Source organism: Gekko japonicus, unplaced genomic scaffold (genome assembly GCF_001447785.1).
Source record: "Gekko japonicus isolate JY-2015 unplaced genomic scaffold, Gekko_japonicus_V1.1 scaffold803, whole genome shotgun sequence".
NCBI lineage: Eukaryota > Metazoa > Chordata > Lepidosauria > Squamata > Gekkonidae > Gekko > Gekko japonicus.
In genome coordinates, this window is record NW_015167562.1 from 80,627 (window position 1) to 89,382 (window position 8,756).

The 8,756-nt window shown below is 45.2% G+C and overlaps 1 protein-coding gene across 1 annotated transcript in view; it reads left to right on the forward strand.

Annotated features, from left to right (window-relative positions):
• The window catches only part of MX1 (MX dynamin-like GTPase 1), a 52,957-nt gene that overhangs the window by 18,559 nt on the left and 25,642 nt on the right, over nt 1-8,756 (forward strand). Inside the window, exons 4-6 of the mRNA XM_015413770.1 lie at nt 2,029-2,166; nt 4,876-5,030; nt 5,643-5,781. Of these exons, the coding sequence (XP_015269256.1) occupies nt 2,029-2,166; nt 4,876-5,030; nt 5,643-5,781 (432 nt within the window). The remainder of the gene's footprint in view (nt 1-2,028; nt 2,167-4,875; nt 5,031-5,642; nt 5,782-8,756) is intronic.

Genomic DNA, 8,756 nt, shown 5'->3' on the forward strand with positions numbered 1-8,756 from the left:
ACCACATCACCACTCCCTCACACCAACTCCCCCTCACACCTCTCACCTCTTACTGCTCCCAAGAAAGCTGCTGGCAAACGTCGAGGCAGATACACCAACGCTACAAGGAGGAGGCAGCTTAGGAATGCAGCAAAGACATTTGCACATAGTACTCCGGCAGTGCACTGAGCTGCACAGGCCAAGTACTAGCAAGATCACCCTGAGGTGCTCAGAACAACACAGTCTCCATATGAGCAAAACAATCCAGGAACACAAGTAGAGAGGCCATCACTTTTGTGGAAGGTAGCAGAAGTTGACTTAACAGATGACTGCTTCTTAAATGGACAGTTCTATGTGGCCTGCTCCAGAGTGAGCTCATCAAGCAGCCTGGTGATCCTGGCACCTGAGGGCAGAACCACCAATGTGGTCTAGAGAGAGGTCCTTCAGTAGAAAAAAAAAGTACGTATGTCTCACTTCATTTCTTACACTACAATCTTCTCTGTTAGAATTCCTACAGCAAATGTCATATTTCAGATTTCACATCATCAGTATTATAACTGGATTTATGGAACTTAAATATCGTAGCGAAGCACGGGTAGCAGGCTAGTTACTAAATAAACCCTCCATTTGTATATATTTTCTAAACCTGTTCAGCCTTGCCTTGTTCACTCTCTAGAATTGCCAATCCCCAGTTCAGGGCAGGGGATCCCCTGGTTTGGAGGCCCTTCCCCTGCTTCAAGGTTATCAGAAAGTGCGGGGGGGGGGGAGAGAAATGTCGACTGGGAGTTCCATTATACCCTAGGGAGACCGATCTCCCTAGGGTATAATGGAGAATAAATCCAAGGGTATCTGGGGCTTTGGGGGGGGGTTAGGTAGAGGAACAAAATTTTCAGCATAGCATCTGGTGCCTCTTCTCAAGCCCCCTCCCCAAGTTTAAAAAAGATTGGACCAGGGGGTCCAATTCTATGAGCTCCCAAAAAGGTGTCCCATCCTCTATTATTTTCAATGGAGGGAAGGCATTTAAATGGAATGTGGTCCCTTTAAATGTGACGGCCAGAAATCCCTTTGGAGTTCAATCGTAATGTCACATCCCTACTCCTGACTCCACCCCCAAAGTGCCCACACATTTCCTGAGTCAGACCTGGCAAGCCTATCACTTTGGTAATTTTACTTGCATTATTTTATTATTTTGCACAAATAATTTGGTCATGAATATTAAAATGTAAGGGGAGTCCTACTCATAGACTAAGTAGCCATCTGGTCCATGACTCTGCTTCCCATAGTCCAGATGTATTTATTTAAATCAGGGTCCACAACCTTTTTGAGCCTGAAGACATCTTTGGAATTCTGGCCCAGGGTGGTGGTGGGTACAAGTACAAAGTGGCTACTGGAGGAGGTCAGGCCAACCACAAAATGGCTGCCATGGGAGGTAGAGCCAACCACAATCTATCAGAGTAAAGTCATGCATTAATAGTAGCTATTCAGTATTTCAGGCATAAGCTCTGTTTAACAGGATGCCTCTTAAAATGAAAATATTGTTTAAAAATATTTTATTGTATACACATAACTTGCCTTTGGTCATGCCATGAAGATCCTTGTGCCATGGTGGTAGCTGCAGCAGCAGCAACTTTTCAGAGATCTGCAGAGACAATCACTTTCTAAAAACACTTGGTAGGCTCCAGGAAAGCTGTCAGCGGGAGTCATGGTACCCGTGGGCACTATGTCGGGGACCCCTGGTTTAAAGTATACCCCACTGGCCAACCATCTCATCCTTTGCTGTCCCCGTCCCCTTTGACCTTCAATCTTTCCCAGCATCAGGGTCTCAAGGTAGCTTGCAATAATTTAACAATACACCCAATAATATCAACTTGAATAATACTCATAAGACAATCAAATGTCCAATTCAACTAAAATAAGTAATTCATACAAAAACAAAAGTCAGCGCGCAGGTTGAGCAAGAAGGCAATAGCTCATCAGAAACAAAAGTGGTAAATCTAACTATAACTTCTATGATGTTAATACAATGGATCTTTTTACAAATCCTCATAGGTATTGTCACCAGATGTCCCCTTGCCCTCAAACTGAAGAAAACACGCCAGGGCTGTGGATGGAAAGGGAAAATTAGCTACCGAGATATAAATGAGGAACTCAACCATCCTTCAGAGGTTGAAAAAGAAATCAGAAAAGGTAAGTGTGGTTGATTCCATTCTGAATGGTGAGTAGATAATCTGTTTGCGCTCATAAATCAATAAAATTGTTTTCCAGGAACCAATTCAGAAAACAGTTTCTGGGGGAAAATAGAAAATAATCTGAACATACTGGAAATACTTCCATTTGAAATAAGTCATGAAACTCTCTAGGGACTCCACGTGTGCCATTTTGAACTCCCGGGCTTCATTTAGACATCACAGACGAATTTCTGTGTATTCATTACAGTTAAAAACCTGGTGGTTGCAGTTATGACTCATGTGCTCCCCATTTACTGGTCCCACTGCATGCAGAGCACTAGAAGACTTTCCAGTTTTGGAAATCTTCAATATAACTCCAGTTATAACACATTTACAAGCACCTTTCCTGTGACCAGGTACGGTTATAAACAGGGGTCATTTCGTAGAAAAAGAGCTAGGGGAACTCATTAGCATAACTTATTAGCATATGCCACACCCCCTGACATCACCGGAAGTGTGTCATAAGGCCACACCTCCTGACATCACCGGAAATGTGTCATAAGGCCACACACCCCGCCCCCAACAGTCCCGGCCGCTGGTGCCGGCCTTGCAGCTTCACTGCCGAGCCCCATGAGGGGCCCAGTGGTGGACCTGCAAGGCCGGTGGGAGTGCAAGGAAGCCCCGCGAAGGCCCTCCCTGGCCCCAGGCAGGCAGGGGTGGGGAGAGGCAGGGAGGAAACAACTTACCCTCCCTCTTCTCCTGCCTCCTCCTGGCTGAATGAGAGCCGGAAGCGGGGCGGCTGGAAGTAGGGGGCGGGGCTTCATCATGTGCCCCGCCCCTCGTACCTCACCCGGGGGAACTGCGTTCCCCTGTGTTCCCCCCCGAAAAGACCTCTGGTTATAAATAACATAAAATACACATAATACATGTAAACCAAATGCGTTTCAGCTGTGAGGCTTTCATCAGTGGTTTAAATTTTTACAATATACACCATACGATGTTTTAGTGAAAATTACAACATGTTTGACTTAGCACTGAATATCCTAGGGTCATAAGGGTGTGACACCCCCATGGGTATAAGTGCAATTTTACTAAAAAAAATAAAAAATGTTACATTAGGAGAAGGTACTTAACCAACACGAATAAATTTTGATGAACAGTTTTTAATATCTAAAGGAGCTGCAGTGGCTCAAGTGGTTAAGACGCTGAACTGCAGGCTGTGGAAGGTCAGTAGTTCAGCAGTTCGAGACCCGGGTGCCACGTAGTTGTCGCCGCCAGCATTCTTTGCGGGTCATGTGCAGCCACGTCATTTCCCTTGGGCTCCCGAGTGTTCTACTGGGGATCTGTCATTAACTTTTGTGGGGGATTTAAATATCCCCTGTATACTTTTTTAAACATGTCAGATTTTTCTGCAAAACTGGAGCATGCTCTGAATGTGTTGAAAGATCTCCTTGCCCCCTGCGTGCCCCAGATTTGCGGGAATAAGTATCCGCACGCAAGGGGGCGCCTTCGCTATTAGTATATAGATGCTATTGATTTTATTGTTTTTATTTTACATTATCAGATTTTTTTAGCATTTGACTACAATTTTAAACAGGAGTTGCGGTTGCTCAAGTGGTTAAGACGCTGAACTGCAGGCTGTGGAAGGTCAGTAATTCAGCAGTTCAAGACCCAAGTGTGCCGCATGACGGAGTGAGCTCCCGTCTCTAGTTCCAGCTCCTGCCAACCTAGCAGTTCGAAAGCAAGAAATTGCAAGTAGATAAATAGGTACCACTTCAGTGGGAAGGTAACAGCGTTCTGTGCACCTTGGTGTTTAGTCATGCCTGCCACATGACCACGGAAACGTCTTCAGACAGCGCTGGCTCTTCGGCTTTGAAATGGAGATGAGCACCGCAACCCTAGAGATGGATTCGACTGGCTTTCGAGCAAGGGAACCTTTACATTTACCTTTTAATATCTACAATTTGATTAACACTTTTGTGACTTAATATAATTTTAGATTTTATGTGATTGACATTGATATTTTCATAGACAAGGTTCTTCAACCTTTCTGATCACCTGGTTTGTTTGGAGTTGAAATTCTTTCTCCCTTTTTTGGTCATTTTCACGTTTGTACCCAAACCATCAAGAATATGTTGGTTAACAAGCCCCATCTTGTCAGATCTCTGAAGTTAAGCAGGGCCAACCCTGGCAAGTATTTGGATGGGAAACCTCCAAAGAATATCAGGGCTGGCAGGCCAGAGGCAGGCTATCAAGCCACTTCTCTGAACATCCTCTATGCCTCAGTAGGAGTCACCAGAGGTCACCATGACTTCCAGACACAGACACACATGCACGCACACACACATGCAGAAATACTCCCCAAAATATGTTGGTGACCCTCCATGTCACTAAGGTTAATTTCTTCCAGGATTTATCAATGGTATTTTCATGAGGGTTATCAGGTTTCAACGACAGGTGGAGAAGAAGTTAGATTAATAATGCTGCAAAAACCCCATACCACTATAAACAGTTCAAGCACAGTGTGTTGAATTTATCTATATCAAGCTTTCAGTTTTTAAGACATCACTCTTTTGAAGAAGGTCTTGATTTTCAAAAGGGTTTTGCATCATGCCAAGACTGGCACCTGCCACAGCTGGTCAGAAGTGCTTATTACAATATCTCTATATGAAATTTTCACATTGAACATGTGTTTCTCTTGCTCATTCTTCTGTTTTCTCTTTTCTAGCTCAAATTTCTATTGCTGGTGAAGGGGTGGGCATTAGCCATGAACTGATTACCCTAGAAATTAGGTCTTCAGAAGTTCCAGACTTGACACTAATCGATTTACCAGGAATTGCAAGAGTGGCTGTGGGTAATCAGCCCCAAGATATTGGACATCAGGTAAAGGATGGATGAAGTCTGGGTAGCTGATAAGAAGTAGCAGTGGGGATACTCTTTCCTTTCATTTATTAGCTTCAGAGGTCTCAAGCCAAGCAGTGGGGATACTGTGACCAAGTTAAGCTAACTGGAAAGCCCTTCCTAGAGTTGCTAGTGCATGCGAAAAGGGGGGCAATAATATGTAGTGTTCCAGTTCCGAAGTTCCACAGCCCTTTTGTTTTGATGTTTTGTAGCCAGGGCTTCTTTTTTTGAAAAAGAGGTGCCAGAACTCTCGAGAGGGAAACGAAGTTTTCAATCTGTATACCGAAAACTCATGAACGTCTAAACATTTTAAAAAGAATTTTGTTGAAGAGGTTCTGGAACTCCACAAAAAGCCCTGTTTGTAGCCATGATCCACTCCTTGCCTCCATCCTACTGAGGAAGGCTTTATGGAGGACAGTCCACCATTTGCTTGCAGAACATCTGATGGAACCTTGCAAGGACAACTTTACCCTTGAGTCTGCTGGTGTTTCTGTTCCCAGCCTCGCCTCTGCCAGCTGGTCATCCCCATCAGCCCATGAAGGGTGTGCTCTTCCAAAAGAATGACATGTACAGCAGGTTTTCCTTTTATTGCAGATCAAACGGCTAATTAAAAAAATCATTGCAAAGGATGAGACAATAAACTTAGTGGTGGTTCCATGTAATGTGGATATTGCCACAACAGAAGCATTGAAAATGGCTCAGGAAGTGGACCCTGATGGAGAAAGAACACTTGGTAAGGAGTAAAAAGAATAATCCCTGGCCCTGATTATCTTGCTCTGGTAAACTTGTATTTTTAGACCATAGAACGTGACAACTATTACCAGATGTGGTCAGAAAACACATATGTGCTAGGAATGCAAACATAACACCAGAAGGCTTTTCTATCTTTTTTTAAGGTATATATTCAGATCATAAGCCTTGTTTCTACTTGTGATGTACGCATGACAAATGGTTCTCCACTGTGCAGCCCATTTCTCTGGCACTATGACGTTCCATTCATGTGCAGACAGCATTTTCAGTGAGCCAAAAAGTACCAGAGGACAGTGCTATGCAGTGGAGAACCATCTCTACAGCAGATAGATGGAAGCAAAATTCAGGATCCAGGCCTCAGTCTCTTCTGTGTTGTTGTCTGGTCATTATTATTTAAATGCATGCAAAATTAAAATAAGTAATCAGAGATATTGAGATTTTAAAATAACACCAAAGTACACCTAGAGTAAGATTTTCCAGATTATACCACTTTAAGTCCTTTCCCCAGAAACTAACCAAAATAAAGCTAAAAGGTTTATAATCTTCTCTGTAGCCCTGCTCTCTTTTACTCCAGTATGGATACCAGCCTCCAGGTGGGAACCCTAGGCCCACCGAGTTGGGTGAGCCAGAGCCTGCTAACTCGCTACTAGCCCAAATGTGCACAGCTTCTCTCCTGCCTCCCTCCCTTGGCAGCATAGGGAGGATTAAATAAAAGGCGGCGCCAAAACACACACATGCTCCACAGGCTCTCTGCACACAAGTGCTGTCTTATGTAACAGTCTGAATGGAAGTGGGGGGCGGAGGTGAGGTGAAGGTCAGGGATGGGAGCAGGCTTTCAGAAAAGCACACTGGGTTTGCACACAGCTTGCACACAGGGAGTAATATTTTTGGTGGTTGTATAATGCCATGGAGCTGGCATCTTTGGAGAGTGGCAGTACTTGAATATTGCTTGTGGGGCTGGGGAGCATTGCAGTTCCCCTTGTGGTTCACGCTTGTTGCTGAATGTGGGACTTTGACAGAGGGAGGTGGGGGATTGTGTGGCTACCTCCCCTCCCCAAAACCTGTTGACCATAGCAATTTCGTTAAGGCAGGGCTTTGTTGGGTTCCTCTGGTTGATGCCATTTGGCCACCTGACTTTGGCTGCCACACGTGTGGCAACAGAATGCAGCAATTCATGCTCCAACTCATCAAAAGCTTCTGAAAAGTGTTTGTCTTAAAAGAGCCACAAGAGTTTGGTTGTTGCACTTGATTGTCAGGCAGTAGCTCTCTGCTGTGCAAAACGTCTTGTGCATATTGAGCAAAGGGTAGTTAGGTGCTGAGGGAGGGTGTGGGTCACAGTCAGTGGTAAAATATCTCTGGTACTTGGCATGACATTTTATGGCACACATGGCCTGGCCCGACAAAGTGACATTTATGTCAGATCTGGCTCTTGTAACAAATGAGTTTGAAACCTCTGTCTACACGCTTCCAGGTGATACCATGGAAGACCTCAAAGTCCCACTTGTAGATGCTCCAGTGGTTGCCTTACATTCAGTGGCAGTTTTGTCCAAGGATGGGAACAATGCACTGAAGGACTTGGTTGAAAGGGAAATGAGACAGCCTTTAAAAAGTCACACAATGTATCTTCTCTGGCCATCAGAGCTTTGGGTGTGCCCTCAAATTTCACTAGGGTCATTGTGGTGTGGGCTGACAACCACTGGTCAGACATAACCTTTGGCTAAAATACTGGGAGGTGGATACTCTGTCAAATTCCAGTTTATCTGCTGAACAAATTCCAGGCAGACGTCTGTTTGGGGAAGGGGCACTGGACAAGGTGTTAGTTGAAACCAAGGAGAAAAAGGCCATGCCTTCCACATAATCTTTAAAGGATACTAGAAGTAAACCCTTCCACCTTTCACTCCTTACCTCGTGGTGACTATGGATGCCAGCAGAAGGGATTGGGGTGCACACTGCTTGGACAAATTGCCCAGGGAAGATAGAGCCAATCAGAAAGAGCAAACTGCATGAACTGGCTAGAACTTCAGGTGATCAGACTAGCATTGATAGCCTTCCATGACTTCCTGGGAAATGAGACTGTGCTGGTACGTACAAACAATGTGACAGCCAAGGCACATGTCAACCAACAAGGAGGCCCCAGATTGATGTTGCTCTCCAGGGAGGCCAGTCTCCTAATTCAAATGAGCAGAAAGACATCGAGTTGGACTGAAAGTGGAACATCTACAGGGTCTAAAGAATCTTCAAGCCAATTGGCTGAGCAGTAAAGACTTGGATCATGGAGAAGAGTCTGAACAAGGAGGTATTCCATTTAATCACACATCAATTTGGGACTACAATCATGGACTTGTTTGCAACATCAAACAACAATCAAGTCACCAGGTTTCTAACCAGATTCCGCCATCCCATGGCAGAGGGTGAGGATGCACTAACTCACACATGGCTCCAAGGTCTGCTGTATGCCCTCTTTCCTACACCAATGATCAGCAGAGTTCTGAACAGCATATCAAAAGAGGGAGCAGAAATGATGCTCATAGCCCTCTTTTGGTCTAGGAGACCTTGCTTCTCCGAACTAGTGAGGATGTCAATGTCCTCACCATGGAGATTGCCAAACAGACAGAATCTACTAGTACAAAGTCAAATTCACCATCCAGACCCTCTCTCTGGCTCCAGTTAACAGGCTGGAGATTGAGCAGGAGGATTTAGAACAATTTAGTCTTCCTGGGGAAGTGGTTGACATGGTTCAGGCTGCAGCCAGATGTATTTATAATCATACAAGGGGCGGGACCCGCGATACTCGTGGGAAGGGGGGGAGGGAGCTCCACACCTACCTGGAAGAGGAGGAAGCAGGAGGAGGAGGTAAGTTCCCCCCCCATCCCGCCGGTTCCCCCCGTCTCCTCAACCCCCCCGGCTCGATCTCCCCCCCCGCTCTGAAGCGAGGTCTGGTGGCTTGCAGCCGCCAGG